Below are 16918 nucleotides of genomic sequence, written 5' to 3' on the forward strand. Positions count from 1 at the left end.
AGGTGATGGTGGCCTCGTAGAATGAATTTGGGAGTGTTCCTCCTCTGCTATATTTTGGAAGAGTTTGAGAAGGATAGGTGTTAGCTCTTCTCTAAATGTTTGATAGAATTCGCCTGTGAAGCCATCTGGTCCTGGGCTTTTGTGTGTTGGAAGATTTTTAATCACAGTTTCAATTTCAGTGCTTGTGATTGGTCTGTTCATATTTTCTATTTCTTCCTGGTTCAGTCTTGGCAGGCTGTGCATTTCTAAGAATTTGTCCATTTCTTCCAGGTTGTCCATTTTATTGGTATAGAGATCCTTGTAGTAATCTCTCATGATCTTTTGTATTTCTGCAGTGTCAGTTGTTACTTCTCCTTTTTCATTTCTAATTGATTTGAGTCTTCTCCCTTTTTTTCTTGATGAGTCTGGCTAATGGTTTATCTATTTTGTTTATCTTCTCAAAGAACCAGCTTTTAGTTTTATGGATCTTTGCTATCGTTTCCTTCATTTCTTTTTCATTTATTTCTGATCTGATTTTCATGATTTCTTTCCTTCTGCTAACTTTGGGGTTTTTTTGTTCTTTCTCTAATTGCTTTAGGTGCAAGGTTAGGTTGTTTATTCGAGATGTTTCCTGTTTCTTAAGGTGGGCTTGTATTGCTATAAACTTCCCTCTTAGAACTGCTTTTGCTGCATAGGTTTTGGGTTTTGGGTTTTGGGTCGTCGTGTCTCCATTGTCATTTGTTTCTAGGTATTTTTTGATTTCCTCTTTGATTTCTTCAGTGATCACTTCGTTATTAAGTAGTGTATTGTTTAGCCTCCATGTGTTTGTATTTTTTACAGATCTTTTCCTGTAATTGATATCTAGTCTCATAGTGTTGTGGTCGGAAAAGATACTTGATACAATTTCAATTTTCTTAAATTTACCAAGGCTTGATTTGTGACCCAAGATATGACCTATCCTGGAGAATGTGCCATGAGCACTTAAGAAAAATGTGTATTCTGTTGTTTTTGGATGGAGTGTCCTATAAATGTCAATTAAGTCCATCTTGTTTAATGTATCATTTAAAGCTTGTGTTCCCTTATTTATTTTCATTTTGAATGATCTGTCCATTGGTGAAAGTGGGGTGTTAAAGTTCCCTAGTATGAATGTGTTACTGTCGATTTCTCCTTTTATGGCTGTTAGTATTTGCCTTATGTATTGAGGTGCTCCTATGTTGGGTGCATAAATATTTACAATTGTTATATCTTCTTCTTGGATTGATCCCTTGATCATTATGTAGTGTCCTTCTTTGTCTCTTCTAATAGTCTTTATTTTAAAGTCTATTTTGTCTGATACGAGAATTGCTACTCCAGCTTTCTTTTGGTTTCCATTTGCATGAAATATCTTTTTCCATCCCCTTACTTTCAGTGTCTCTAGGTCTGAAGTGGGTCTCTTGTAGACAGCATATATATGGGTCTTGTTTTTGTATCCGTTCAGCCAATCTGTGTCTTTTGGTGGGAGCATTTAGTCCATTTACATTTAAGGTAATTATCGATATGTATGTTCCTATTCCCATTTTCTAAATTGTTTTGGGTTCATTATTGTAGGGCTTTTCCTTCTCTTGTGTTTCTTGCCTAGAGAAGTTCCTTTAGCATTTGTTGTAAAGCTGGTTTGGTGGTGCTGAACTCTCAGCTTTTGCTTGTCTATAAAGGTTTTAATTTCTCCATCAAATCTGAATGAGATCCTTGCTGGGTAGAGTAATCTTGGTTGCTGGTTTTTCTCCTTCATCACTTTAAATATGTCCTGCCACTCCCTTCTGGCTTGCAGAGTTTCTGCTGAAAGATCAGCTGCTAACCTTATGGGGATTCCCTTGTGTGTTATTCGTTGGTTTTCCCTTGCTGCTTTTAATATGCTTTCTTTGTATTTAATTTTTGACAGTTTGATTAATATGTGTCTCGGCGTATTTCTCCTTGGATTTATCCTGTATGGGACTCTCTGTGCTTCCTGGACTTGATTAACTATTTCCTTTCCCATATTAGGGAAGTTTTCAACTATAATCTCTTCAAATATTTTCTCAGTCCCTTTCTTTTTCTCTTCTTCTTCTGGAACCCCTATAATTCGAATGTTGTTGCGTTTAATGTTGTCCCAGAGGTCTCTGAGACTGTCCTCAGTTCTTTGCATTCTTTTTTCTTTATTCTGCTCTGCAGTAGTTATTTCCACTATTTTATCTTCCAGGTCACTTATCCGTTCTTCTGCCTCAGTTATTATGCTATTGATCCCATCTAGAGTATTTCATTTATTGTGGTGTTCATCATTGTTTGTTTCATCTTTAGTTCTTCTAGGTCCTTGTTAAATGTTTCTTGCATTTTGTCTATTCTATTTCCAAGATTTTGGATCATCTTTACTATCATTATTCTGAATTCTTTTTCAGGTAGCCTGCCTATTTCCTCTTCATTTGTTTGGTCTGGTGGGTTTTTATCTTGCTCCTTCATCTGCTGTGTGTTTTTCTGTCTTCTCATTTTGCTTATCTTACTGTGTTTGGGGTCTCCTTTTTGCAGGATGCAGGTTTGTAGTTCCCGTTGTTCTTGGTGTCTGTCCCCAGTGGCTAAGGCTGGTTCAGTGGGTTGTGTAGGCTTCCTGGTGGAGGGGACTAGTGCCTCTGTTCTGGTGGATGAGACTGGATCTTGTCTCTCTGGTGGGCAGGTCCACATCTGGTGGTGTGTTTTGGGGTGTCTGTGGACTTATTATGATTTTAGGCAGCCTCTCTGCTAATGGGTGGGGTTGTGTTCCTGTCTTGCTAGTTGTTTGGCATAGGGTGTCCAGCACTGTAGCTTGCTGGGCGTTGAGTGAAGCTGGGAGCTGGCGTTGAGATGGAGATCTCTGGGAGATTTTCGCCATTTGATATTATGTGGAGCTGGGAGGTCTCTTGTTGACCAGTGTCCTGAAGTTGGCTCTCCCACCTCAGAGGCACAGCACTGACTCCTGGCTGCAGCACCAAGAACCTTTCATCCACACGGCTCAGAATAAAAGTGAGAAAAAGTAGAGAGAAAGAATTAGTAGAAGTAGGAAGGAAGGAAGAAAAGATAAAGTAAAATAAAGTTATTAAAATAAAAATTAATTATTAAGAAAAAAATAAAAACGGACGGATAGAACCCTAGGACAAATGGTGGAAGCAAAGCTATACAGGCAAAATCTCACACAGAAGCCTACACATACACACTCACAAAAAGAGGAAAAGGGGGAAAAATCATAAATCTTGCTCTCAAAGTCCACCTCCTTAATTTGGGATGATTTGTTGTCCATGCATGTATTCCACAGATGCAGGGTACATCAAGTTGATTGTTCAGCTTTAATCCGCTGTTTCTGAGGCTGCTGGGAGAGATTTCCCTTTCTCTTCTTTGTTCTCACAGCTCCCAGGGGCTCCCCTTTGGATTTGGCCCCGCCTCTGCGTGTAGGTCGCCGGAGGGCGTCTGTTTTTCGATCTGACAGGACGGGGTTAAAGGAGCCGCTGATTCGGGGGCTCTGGCTCACTCAGGCCGGGGGGAGGGAGGGGCACGGAGTGCGGGGCGAGCCTGCCGCAGCAGAGGCCAGCATGACATTGCACCAGCCTGAGGCGTGACGTGCGTTCTCCCGGGGAAGTTGTCCCTGGATCCCAGGAACCTGGCAGTGGCGGGCTGCACAGGCTCCCGGAAGGGAGGTGTGGATAGTGACCTGTGCTCGCACACAGGCTTCTTGGTGGCAGCAGCAGCAGCAGTCTTAGCGTCTCCTGCCCGTCTCTGGGGTCCGTGCTTTTAGCCGCGGCTCGCGCCCATCTCTGGAGCTCCTTTAAGCAGCACTCTTAATCCCCTCTCCTCGCGCACCAGGAAACAAAGAGGGAAGAAAAAGTCTCTTGCCTCTTCGGCAGGTCCAGACTTCTCCCCGGACTCCCTCCCATCTAGCCGTGGTGCACTAATCCCCTGAAGGCTGTGTTCACGCCGCCAACCCCAGTCCTCTTGCTGCGCTCTGACCAAAGCCCGAGCCTCAGCTCGCAGCCCCGCCCACCCCGGCGGGTGAGCAGACAAGCCTCTCAGGCTGGTGAGTGCCAGTCAGCACCGATCCTCTGTGCAGGAATCTCTCCGCTTTGCCCTCCACATCCCTGTTGCTGCGCTGTCCCCCTCCACCACCCGCAGTCTCCGCCCGCGAAGGGGCTTCCTAGTGTGTGGAAACCTTTCCTCCTTCACAGCTCCCTCCCATTGGTGCAGGTCCCATCCCTATTCTTTTGTCTCTGTTTTTTCTTTTTTTCTTTTGCCCTACCCAGGTACGTGGGGAGTTTCTTGCCTTTTGGGAGGTCTGAGGTCTTCTGCCAGCATTCAGTAGGTGTTCTGTAGGAGTTGTTCCACGTGTAGATGTATTTCTGGTGTATCTGTGGGGAGGAAGGTGATCTCCGTGTCTTACTCTTCTGCCATCTTCCCCTCATCCTCCCGCAATTTCTTTATTCATTCATCCATCAGTGGACAGTTAGGTTGTTTCCATATCTTAGCTATTGTAAATAATACTGCAGTGAACATAGAGGTGTATATATTTTTTGAATTAATGTTTTGGCGTCCTCTGGATATATACCAAGAAGGGAATAGCTGGGTTCTCTTAAATTTTTTTAATCTGTAGTTTTCCCTTTCATCACTAGCTCATTTTCCCCAGTCTTACTGAGAAATAATTGACTTACATCACTGTATAACTTTATGACATACAGCATGATAGTTGATTTACTTATATTGTGAAATAATTAGCACAATAGATTCAGCTAGCATTCATCTTCTCATAAAGAAACAATAAAAAAGAAGAGAAAAAAGGAAAATTGTGATGAGAACTCATAGGATTTAGTCTTTCAACAACTTTCCTGTATATCATACAGCAGTGTTAACTCTAGTCATCATGTTGTACATTACATCCCTAGTACTTATTTATCTTGTATCTAGAAGTTTGTACCTTTCCACCACCTTCATCCAGTTTCCCCTTTCCCCACTCTCTGCCTCTGGTAAACCTCAAGTTTGATATGTTTTTCTATGAGTTTGTTTTGTTTTTAGTTCCACGTATAAGTGAGATCATACAGTGTTTGTCTTTCTCTGTCTGACTTATTTCACTTAGCATAATGCCTTCAAGTTCCATCATGTTGTTGCAAATGGTAGGATTTCCCATTTTTTATGGCTCAGTAATATTTCATTGTGTGTGTGTATATATATATATACACACACATATATATACACACACATATGTATATTGTATGTATTTGTATATATATGTATACATATACATACATATATATATACACACACACACACACACACACACACACATACTACAGTTTCTTTATTCATTCATCCATCAGTGGACACTTACATTGTTTCCATATCTTGATTATGCTGCTATGAACATGGGAGTGCAAATATCTCTTTGACATAGTGTTTCCATTTCTTCAGATACATTCTCAGAAGTAGAATTGCTGGATCATATGGTTTAATTTTTAATTTTTCAGGGACCTCCATACTGTTTCCAGTCCCACCAACGTTGCACAGCGGTCTCCTTTTCTCCACATCCTCACCAGCATTTGTTATCCCTTGTCTTTTTGATGGCCATTCTAATAGGCATGAGGTGTTATCTCATTGTGCTTTTCGTTTGCATTTCCCTAATAACCAGTGATGTTCAGCATTTTTTCATGTATCTGTTAGCCTTTTGTGTGTTTTCTTTGGAGAAATATCTGTTCAGGTCCTTTGCCCATTTTTTAATTGGATTATTTGGGCTTTTTGCTATTGAGTTGTATGAGTTCTTTATGTGTTTTGGATATCAACTCCTTATCAGATCTACTATTTGCAAATATTTTTCCCATTATATAGGTTGTTTTTTCACTTTTATGGTTTCTTGTGCAGAAGCTTTTTTTTAGTTTGATGTAGTCCCACTTGCTTATTTTCCATTTTGTTACTTGTGCTTTAGGTGTCATAGCCAAAAACTCATTACCAAGACCCATGTCAAGGAGCTTTATTCCTGTTTCCTTATAGTTTCAGGTCTTACATTTAAGTATTTAATCCATTTTGGGTTAATTTTTGTAAGTGGTATAGATATGGGTCCAGTTTCATTCTAGTACATGAGAATATGCAATTATCCTGGCACCATTTATTGAAAAGACTGTCTTCTTCCATTGAGTATTCTTGGCTGCTTTGTCAAATATTAGTTGACCATATATGCATGGGTTTATTTCTGGGCTGTCAGCTCTATTCCAATTGTCTCTTTGTCTGTTTCTATGCCAGTACCATACTGTTTTGATGACTATGGCTTTATACTATAGCCTGAAACCAGGATGTATGATGCATCCTGCTTTTTTGTGCTTTCTCAGTATTTCTTTGGCTACTCGGAGTCTTTTGTGGTTCCATATAACTTTTAGGAGTGTTTTTTTCTACTTCCATAAAAAAATGCTATTGGAATCTTAATAGGAATTACATTGACTCTATAAATGGCTTTTGGTAGTATTGACATTTTAACACTCTTAATTCTTCCAGTCCATGTACACAAGATACCTTCCATTTATTTGTGTTTTCTTTGATTTCTTTCAATGTCTTGTAGTTTTCAGAGTAGAGATCTTTCACCTCCTTGATTAAATGTATTCCTAAGTATTTTTTGATGCTATTATAAGTGGGATTTATTTATTTCTTATTCAGAAAATTCATTGTTGGTGTATAGAAATGCTACTGTTTTTTGTATGTTAATTTTGTATCCTGCAACTTTACTGAATTTACTGATTAAGTCTTAACATTTTTTTTTTGAGTCTTTAGGATTTTCTATATATAAAATCATGCCATTGGCAAATAGGGACAATTTTGCTGCTTCTTTTCCAGTTCTGATACATCTTATTTATTTTTCTTCCTGATTATTCCAGTTAGGACTTCTAATACTATGTTGACTAGGAGTGGTGAGAATGGGCACTCCTGTCTTGTTCCTGATCTTAGAGGAAAAGCTTTCAACGGTTTTCCATTGAGTATGATGTTAGCTGCGGGCCTGTCATATATGGCCTTTATTTTGTTGAGTTGGGTTTTTTCTATGCCTATATTGTTAAGAGTTTTTATCATGAATGGATGTTGAGTATTGTCAAATGCTTTTTCTGCATCTCTTGAGATAATCATATGATTTTTTCTTTTATCCTATTAATTGGATTATCACATTGATTGATTTGCATATGTTGAACCATCCTTGCATCCCAGAGATAAATCCCACCGGATCATGGTGTATGATCATTTTAATATGCTGCTGAATTTGATTTGCTAGTATTTTATTGAGAATTTTTGCTTCTGTACTTATCAGGGATACTGACCTGTAGTTTTCTTTTCTGATAGTGTCCTTTTCTGGTTTTGGTATCAGGGTAATGCTGGCCTTGAAAATGAGGTTGGGAAAGTGTTCCCTCCTCTTTGATTTTGTGGAAGAGTTTGAGAAGGATTGGTGTTGATTCTGCTTAAAATGTTTGGGAAAATTCACCAGTGAAGCCATCTGGTCCTAAGCTTTTCTTCATTGGGAGATTTTTGATTACTGATTCAATCTCTTGACTAGCAATTGGTCGTTCGGATTTTCTATTTCTTCCTGACTAGCAATTGGTCATTCAGATTTTCTATTTCTTCCTGATGCAGTTTTGGTAAGTTGTATGTCTTTAAGAATTTTTCTATTTCTTCTGGGTTGTTCAGTTTGTTGGTGTATAGTTATTCAGAGGAGCCTCTTATGATCCTTTGTATTTCTGTAGTATAAATTGTTAAATAATGTGTCCTTATTCATTCATAATTTTGTTTATTTGGGTCCTCTTTGTTTTTTCCCTAGGTAGTCTAATTAAAGGTTTGTCAATTTTGTTTATCTTTATAAAGAACCAACTCTTTGTTTGGTTAAACTTTTCTATTGTTTCTCTCTTTTCTATTTTATTTATTTATGCTGCAATATTTATTATTTCCTTTATTCTGCTAACTTTGGGCTCAGTTTGTTCTTCTTTTTCTAGTTCCTTAAGGCACAAAATTAGATTGTTTATGTGGGATCTTCCTTAATGTACGTGCTTATTGCTATGAACTTCCCTCTTAGAGCTGGCTTTTAATGCATCCCAGAAGTTCTAGTATTTGTGTTTCCATTTTAATTTGTCTCTTTTTATTTCCCCTTTAGTTTCTTCCTTAATCTATTGGTTATTCAGGAGAGTGTTTTTTAATTTCCGTATATTTTTGAATTTTCCAGTTTTCCTCTTGTTATTGAGTTCTAGTTTCATGGCATTGTGGTCAGAGAAGATATTTGGTATGATTTTAATCTTCCTGAATTTGCTAAGACTTGTTTTGTGGCCTAACATATGGCCTATCCTAGAAAATGTTCCACGTACACTTCTGCCATTGTTGGATAGAATGTTCTATGTATGTTTGTTAGGTCCATTGGGTCTATAGTGTTGTTGAAATCCTCTGTTTCCTTTATGACTTTCTGTCTGGATGATCTGTCCATTTTTGAGAGTGGGATATTCAAGTCCCCAACTTTATCCTATTATGGTTTATTTCTCCTTTTAGCTCTGCTAGTTTGTGCTTTATATATTTACATGCTCCCCTGTTGGGTGCATAAATATTTATAATTGTTATATCTTCTTGATGTATCTACCACTTTACCATTATATAATGGCCTTCTTTGTCTCTTTTTAACACTTTTAGTTTGAAGTCTATTTTGTCTGATATAAATATAGCTACCCCTGCTTTTTGGGGGGCATGGGATTACCATTTGCTTGGAAGTTTGCAATGCCTTTTTCCATCCCTTCATTCTCAGTCCATCTGGGTCCTTATGGCTATAGTGAGTCTCTTATAGGCATCATAACATTGGCTCTTGTTGGTTTTATTCATTCAGCCGTTTCATGTCTTTTGATTGGAGAATTTAATCTGTTTACGTTTAAACTAATTAATGATAGGGACTTAGTATTGTCATTTTATTCTTTGTTTTCTGGCCCTTTTGTGATCCATTGTTCCTTCTTTCTTTTTCTGCTGTCTTTGGTATTAGTGACTTTGACTTTCTCTCATGTTCCTTTGTGTAATTACTATAGATTTTTACCTGTACTTACTATGAATCCAGACGAGATCCACCTTGTGCAACTGGCTGATTTCTCTTCAATTATTTTAATCTATGCTTTCTCCTTCCATTTCAACCTCTTTTTTTAGGTTTTATGATTTATTTGTTGAAGAAACTGTATTGTTTGCCTGTAGCATTTCCCATAGTCTGGCTTGTTTTCTGATTGCACACCTGTGGCTGTTTAACATGTTCCTCTGTCCTATATCTCCTATAAATTGATAGTTGGACCTTGAGGCTTTCTAGGTTCAAGTTTGATATTTTATCTATACCAACTTTTTTGAGGTTTAACTGACATACAATGTATACAACATAATGATTTGATATTTGTATATATTGCAAAATGATGACTACAGTAGATCTAGTTAACATCTGTCACCATACATAGTTACAAATTTTTTTTCTGGTGGTGAGAACTTTTAAGATCTACTCTCTTAGCAACTTTCAAATATACAGTACGGCATTACTAATTATAGTTACCATGTTGTATATCACATCCCTGTGACTCATTTATTTTTTAACTGAAAGTTTGTATCTTTTGGCTTTCTTCACCTGTTTGGTCCACCCAGCCCCTGCCTCTGGCAACCACCAATCTGTTCCCTGTACAAGAGCTTGGCTTTTTGGTTTTTGCTTTGTTTGTTTTTATTTTTTTTTAATTCTGCTTATGATCATCTTTGTTTCATAAACACTTTAAAAACATTACTTAGATTTCTCCAAAAATTTTTTTAATTAATTAATTTATTTATTTTTGGCTGCGTTGGGTCTTCGTTGGTGCATGCGGGCTTTCTCTAGTTGGGGTGAGCGGGGGATACTCTTCATTGCAGTGCACAGGCTTCTCACTGTGGCAGCTTCTTTGTTGTGGAGCATGGGCTCTTGGCGCACGGGCTTCAGTAGCTGTGGCTCACAGGCTCTAGAGTGCAGGCTCAGTAGTTGTGGTGCATGGGCTTAGTTGCTCTGTGGCATGTGAGATCTTCCCAGACCAGGGCTTGAACCCATGTCCCCTGAAGTGGCAGGTGGATTCTTAACCACTGTGCCACCAGGGAAGTCCCCAAAATTTACTATTTATCACAATAAAACATTGAGGCATTTAGAGCAAATGATATTCCTATTTACACAGATTTTTAGATCCACATATAGGTGAGATTATACAGTATTTGTCTTTCTTTATCTGACTTATTTCACTTAACATAATGCCCTCAAAGTCTATTCATGTTGTCACAAATGGCAAGATTTCATTCTTTTGTATGGCTGAATAATATTTCATTGATTGTATATCACGTCATTTCTATCCATTCATCTGTCGATGGACACCTTGGTTGTTTCTCTATCTTAGCTATTGTAAGTAATGCTGCAACGAATATAGGGGTGCATATATCTTTTCACTGTTGATGTTTTTGTTTCCTCCAGATAGATACCAAGAAGTGGAATTGCTGGGTCCTATGGTAGTTTTATTTTTAAGTTTTTGAGAAACCTCCATACTGTTTTCCATAATGGCTGCACCAGTTTACATTCCCACCAACAGTGCACAAGGGTTCCTTTTCTCCACATCCTCTTTTTGATGATAGCCGTTCTGACAGGGGTGAGGTGATATCTCATCATAGGTTTGATTTGCATTTCCCTGAAGATTAGTGATGCTGAGCATCTTTTCACATACCATTGGCCTTGTGTATGTCTTCTTTGGATAGATGTCTATTCAGTTCCTTTGCCCATTTTTTAATTGCGTTCTTTGGTTTTTGGCTGTCAAGTGGTATGAGTTCTTTATATACTTTGGACATTAGCCCCTTATCCGATATATGATTTGCAAATATTTTCTCTCATTCAGTAGGTTTCCTTATCATTTTATGAATGGTTTCATTTGCTGTGCAGAAGCTTTTTAGTTTGATGTAGTCCCACTTGTTCCTTTCTGCTTTAGTTTCCTTTGCTTTGGGTGTCAAATTCAAAAAATCATTGCAATGACTGACGTTACGGAGCTTATTGCCTATGTTTTCTTCTAGGAGTTCTGTGGTTTTAGGTCTCATATTCAAGCTTTTAATCCATTTGAGTTCATTTTTGTGAGTGGCATAGAGTGGTACAATTTCTTTTTCTTTTTCTTTTTTTTTTTCACATGTGGCTGTCCAGCTTTCCCAACCCATTTATTGAAGAGAGTGTCCTTTGCCCATTGTATATTCTTGGCTCCTTTGTCATAAATTAATAGACTATGTATGCTTGGGTTTACTTCTGGACTCTCTAATCTACTCCATTGATCTTTGTGTCTGTTTTCATGCCAGCACCATACTGTTTTGGTTACTATAGCCATGTAATATAGTTTGAAATCTGAGCGTGTGTTGCCTCTAGCTTTGTTCTTCTTCTCAAGATAGCTTTGACAGTTCAGGATTTTGTGGTTCCATACAGGTTTTAGGAGTGTTTTTTCTATTTCTGTGAAAAAATAGCATTGGAATTTTGATAGGGATTACATTGAATCTGTACTTTGCTTTGGGTAGTATGGACATTTTAACAATATTAATTCTTCTAATCCATGAGCATAGAGTATCTTTCCATTTATTTGTGTCCTCTCCAGTTTCTTTTATCACTTTCTTGTCATTTTCCGTGTACAGGTCTTTCACCTCCTTGGTTAAATTTATTCCTAAGTATTTTATTCTTTGATTTTTTTTTTTTTTAAGCAAGACAGCTTGATAGATGGTTCTGTCTTCTTCTGTCTGGAGGTGACTAATGTCAGCCTGTCTATTCTTTTGTGATTTCAGCAGCATTGATGCTCATTGCCTAGATTCATTAGGTCATTAGGGATTGCAAAATGATATTTTAATTCTGTCATTGCTTCTTTATTATTTACTAGCTAGAATACTTTTATATAGAGATACTTTCTCATTAACTACTTGGTTATTTGAGGTACAGTTCAAATAAGAAAGAAAGGATAAATGCTTGATTCTTTCCCTTTATTTACCAGTTTTCAACCTAATAAGTTGACTCTCTCACATCCTCTCCTGGTGGCAAATCAGTGTTTTTAAATACCATTATGAACTCACAGGATGAAATACCTCTAATATATCCATTGAAGTTATTATCTTTCCTCATAGTCAAATTGTCTCATCTTTGGTCAGTGGAAGCTTCTTCAAGCTGATTCCCAAATTCTTTCGACGTGGCCCTAGTAGATTGTATTTCCTTCCTTGCTATCTGATGTGATCAAATCGCCTGGTCTTCTGTTGTTCATTTCTTGTTCCAGCCGTTTCTTCAAGGAGCCCCAATTCCTGTTAATGAGAAATAATATTTCAAGGCCACAAACCAGGCACTAGCACTTCTCTTTGCTACTGAGTTGGTCATTGTTTCTTGGAATTTTCAGAGGACAAGCCGGTACATACATGGGTTTTTTTAAAAGATAAAATGTACCTCTCCTTCATTTCAACACTCCTGTATCTCAGGATTTAAAAAAAGCTGTGGAGCATCCCCAAAGGTGACACACATAGTTAAGAATTTAATGTGGAAGGAACAGCCATAATAACAATGCCTCATGTTTCTGAAGCGGCGTTCCAATTAAAAATGTGTGGCATCTCGGCGTTTTGTCTCCTCTATCCTCACGACATCTCTCTGAGAAACTGAGGCTTCACTTGCTCTGTTTTACACACGGGGGAGATGGAGCCACGAGGAAGTGTGAGCTGGAACAGAACTGGAACTAAAATCCTTCTTCTCCCACCCCTCTCTCCTATTTGTCCATGTGGCAAATGCAGGATTTTTATAGTTTTTGGATTCTGTTCCCCACTGAATTGCCATATAATTGGCAGGCGGTGTCCCCATGCCTGCCTCACTTGGAACTCTCTGGAATCCTCAGTGAATGTACAAAGTGCCTCAGCTAACACAAGCTGTCGCCTCCAGAATCTCCTTATAAATGAGCCACAGGGCTTCCATAGGTCTTTCTCCTAGTGAGTGAAAATAAATAACACAAAATATAGCGAATGCAGGCCGTGAACAGGCTAAGGGAAACGGTCTCCTGTCCATCTCTAAAGGAGCGTTGTATTCAGTTTCTAAATGATTCATCTCTTCCCTCCCCATCGCTGGGGTCATTTTTGAAAACCAGCTGTTCATTGGAAAGTTCTTTCTATCCCCACAGACTATGACTGTGTAAAGTTTCAAGGTTGAGTTCAGCTTGAAATTTGAATTTAATATTGTATGGAATCACAAGGAGAAAAGCAATCAGCCTGCCTCGAGTGAGTTTTTTGAGCTGAATCTGTATTACCGTGAGCACAAGTTTCTCATTCCTGCTGGAGGGCTCTGGAGTAATCAAGGAAACTCTCTCATCTCCCACTCTGCCCCACCCCCTTTTATCTTTCAGTGTCTGTCGGGTTTGAATATGAGACCTGCCCCAGTCTCATCCTGTGGGAGAAAAGGACAGCCCTCCTTCAGGGATTTGAGCTGGACCCTTCCAACCTCGGGGGCTGGTCCCTGGACAAACATCACATCCTCAACGTTAAAAGTGGTACGTGAGCACATTTCCTTTTCCCAAATACGGCCTAGTCTTGCCTCTGGAACCTTCTCTCCGGCCTTGACATTTAAGTGGTAGCCCCCTCCCCTTCCCGTAGCTCTTTTTCATCAAATGACCAAAATACTCGAAAATGTCAAGGAATGTTGAGCTGTTTTTTTCCAGACCATCCACCTTAGTGTACCTCACCGTTCTTCTTCAGTGATCTCTACAAATGTTATCTTACCCCGTACCATGGCCTTGGGGTTTCCCTATCCTATGACAGCTCTCTCAGCATCATGAGGAAGTTGGGGAGCTCCCCAAAGTTGCCGTTTCCTACTGTTTCTCTTCCCTCTGTCACTTCCCCTCATCCTCAGTAAGCCTACAGAAGTGTCCTCCCCAGAGGGCTGCAATAACTGCCCCCATTTACTGCCCCTGCCCCAGGAATCCTACACAAGGGCACTGGGGAGAACCAGTTCCTGACCCAGCAGCCCGCCATCATCACCAGCATCATGGGCAACGGCCGCCGCCGGAGCATTTCCTGTCCCAGCTGCAACGGCCTTGCTGAAGGCAACAAGCTGCTAGCCCCAGTAGCTCTGGCTGTTGGAGTCGATGGGAGCCTCTTCGTCGGTGACTTCAATTACATCCGGCGCATCTTTCCCTCCCGAAACGTGACCAGCATCTTGGAGTTACGGTAAGTGACTGCACAGAAAACCTTCTTTTGCCCTATTGCTCCCAGTGCTACGAAACTTCCTTGGGTAAATGGTGGGGTTCTTCAGAGAATACAGATTCTGTGTGACGGGCTGAGGTTTAAAACCTAGGCCTGGAATCAGATAAGGACTAGGGGAAATGCTTTGTGTGTCTATAAAACACTGCATGTGTATCTAGTACAGTGGTCGACACCTGCCTTACAGCAAAGGAGAAAGCCTTCGGTCAAGGTGCTGGGGTGGGACCTGGGTAGCCGTGTTGTATAAAACCTTCACATGTGAATCTGACACACACCAAATAGCGAAAGGACCACTACTTGAAGCTGATGGTCCATTTCACGGGTTTCTAAAGTGGTACTTCTTAAAAATACAGATTCCTGGAGCCCACCCCCGGGGGCACTGGTTCAGTAAGTCTAGAGAAGGGCCGAGGCATCTCTTCTCTTTGACAGGCTCTGGAGAAGAGTCTGACGCACATCCAAGTTTAAGAACCTCTGACATTCATTTATTAGTTCAGGCATTTATATTGAGCACCTCTGTGTGCTGGCTCACTATGAATTTTCTGGATATCTGTGCACACTTACTAGGATCTGACTTAGAAGTACAGCATAGGCCTTGCTAGGTAACTTCTGTCCACCCCTGGGAGATTCCTCCTGGCCATTGCTAGCTACTGAGTCTGAAGTCCAGGTCTCTGTGCTGGACAAAAGCTCTTTGAAACTCTCTTTTCAGGAAAGTTGATTCTAGGCCCTCAAACCTAGAGAGGGATCTGTGAGTAGAGGGAGAAATGCAGTCTATAAATAAGGGAAATAATTCATTCAACAAGGCAAATATATACTATGTGCGGAACTGTCTGGCGAAGGGAAAAAAACCCAAAACAAACAGAGGAACAAGCAAAGCCTCAGGTGTGTTTGTGGTCTGACAGGGAACTTCAAACTACGTCATGTGGACAAATTAAAAATTTTTCAAGAAGCACTAAATGCCATAAGGAAATTCTAACGGGGTAAGAAATAGAACCGTGGTGGTGGGAAGGAGGGAGAAAGAAGCTTCGTAAGATAAAGTAGTCAGAGAAACCCCTCATCCTAGGTGATATTTGAGGTGGGACCTGAATGATGAGATCAGCCACGTGAAGACCTGGGGAAAGAGTATCCCAGGCAGAGAAAAGTTGTGCCAAAGCTCTAACATCAGCAAACAGCCTGCTTATTTAAGGGACTGATGGAAGTCCAGTGTGGACTTCTGAGAGTGTCTCAGAGTGGGGCAGAGAGGTAGATAGGGGACCAGCGCTTCAGGGTCTGAATGACCATGTCGACACGTGTGAATCGTATTCTGCTTTTAAATTGATTTTATTGAAGTATAGTTGATTTACTGTGTTGTGTTCATTTCTGCTGTAGAGCAAAGTGATTCAGTTATACATACATATGCATTCTTTTTCTTTTCCATTATGTAATGCACAGCCATTGGAATTTGGAAGTAGGAAGGGGGGTGGAGCTGACATGATCTGATTTGCATTTTTTAAAGAGGACTCTGGCTATTGGGTGAAGAATGGACTGTTGGGGTGTAAGACTACAGTTGGGAGCTGTAGCAATTGTCCAGGATTTGGGGGATGGTGACATGGACTAGGGTGGTAGCAGGGGAGATGGGGAGCTTCCAACTGGAATATATTTTCGAAGTAAATCTGATAGGAATTGTGTTTATAGGGTGTAAAAAAAATGAGGGGAAAAAAGAGAGAGGAGAGAAGAATCAAGGGTGATGCTGGGATTTTGACCTGAGCAACCAAATGGGCGGTGGTGTTTTCTGAGGCAGCTTCAGCTGCCAACTGAAGGACTTAGAAGAAGTCACAGGGCGCACCTACATTCTGTGTGTCTGAGGCCCCTCCTGGGGGAGAGATTAGTGCTCTGACCACCAGAAAGTGATGCTGAGTGTTCTGAGGAGCTGAGACCGTGCCGGGCACTGGGAGGGGTAAAAGGAGAGAAGAAAACCCAGCTTCCACCCAAGAAGGTTCCAGCCTCTGTGATCAGTGATCCAGGATGTGTTTACCAAGCATTAGGGTTGGTCAGGCCCATGCTGGGCTCTGAGGGTCCAAAAGGGGATGAAACCCAGGCTCAAAGAGCACCCATTCGAGAGTGAGAGATGGGGACCTGGGCAAGAAAAGGCAACTCAAGCTGAGTGTTCTGGAAGAGCCAACAGCCAACCATCATGGAAACACAGAGGGGGAGGCCATGGGGTAGAGTAAGAGGGTGTAATCATTGAAAGGCGAACAGTGAGAGGAAGAAGAACGCAAAGTGGAAGAGGCTGGATAATCCTCAGTCCGTCCAAATTACAATCAGACAAGCCACCCTCCTAGAGCTCCCCAGCTAGGTCCCTTTCCTAATACGTTTACTTCCTTTTTTACTCTAGTAAAGCATCTTCTTCGTAGGCATCCTCTGGGCAGTGGAGAGCCGTGAAAGCAGGCAGAGAAGGGGGTGGAGCTGGCGCTGGGCTTTTCCATGAGGGCTGCATGATTTCATCTGGCATTTGTCACCCTCCACATCTGGACCTGGCTTCTTTGTCGCCTCTCTTCCCGCTCAGAGCCACATCAGCCCTTGCCTGCCCATCCCCGCCTCCACACCTTGACTCACTCTACTTAAAATACCTCGTCTCCCTCATCAGTTCCATCTTTAAGACTGGGCTCTTCCATGAAGCCCAGTCTCCCCAGCAGAAATAATTCTCTCCCTC

The 16918-nt window shown here is 40.6% G+C and overlaps 1 protein-coding gene across 1 annotated transcript in view; it reads left to right on the forward strand.

The window, feature by feature from the left end:
* Positions 1 to 16918, forward strand: part of TENM2 (teneurin transmembrane protein 2) — a gene marked incomplete at its 5' end in the record, with an annotated part of 411764 nt that overhangs the window by 322779 nt on the left and 72067 nt on the right. The window contains 2 exons of the mRNA XM_079918659.1: positions 13377 to 13520; positions 13947 to 14196. Of these exons, the coding sequence (XP_079774785.1) occupies positions 13377 to 13520; positions 13947 to 14196 (394 nt within the window). The remainder of the gene's footprint in view (positions 1 to 13376; positions 13521 to 13946; positions 14197 to 16918) is intronic.

This window comes from Stenella coeruleoalba, assembly GCF_951394435.1.
Source record: "Stenella coeruleoalba genome assembly, chromosome: 3".
NCBI classification, from domain to species: domain Eukaryota; kingdom Metazoa; phylum Chordata; class Mammalia; order Artiodactyla; family Delphinidae; genus Stenella; species Stenella coeruleoalba.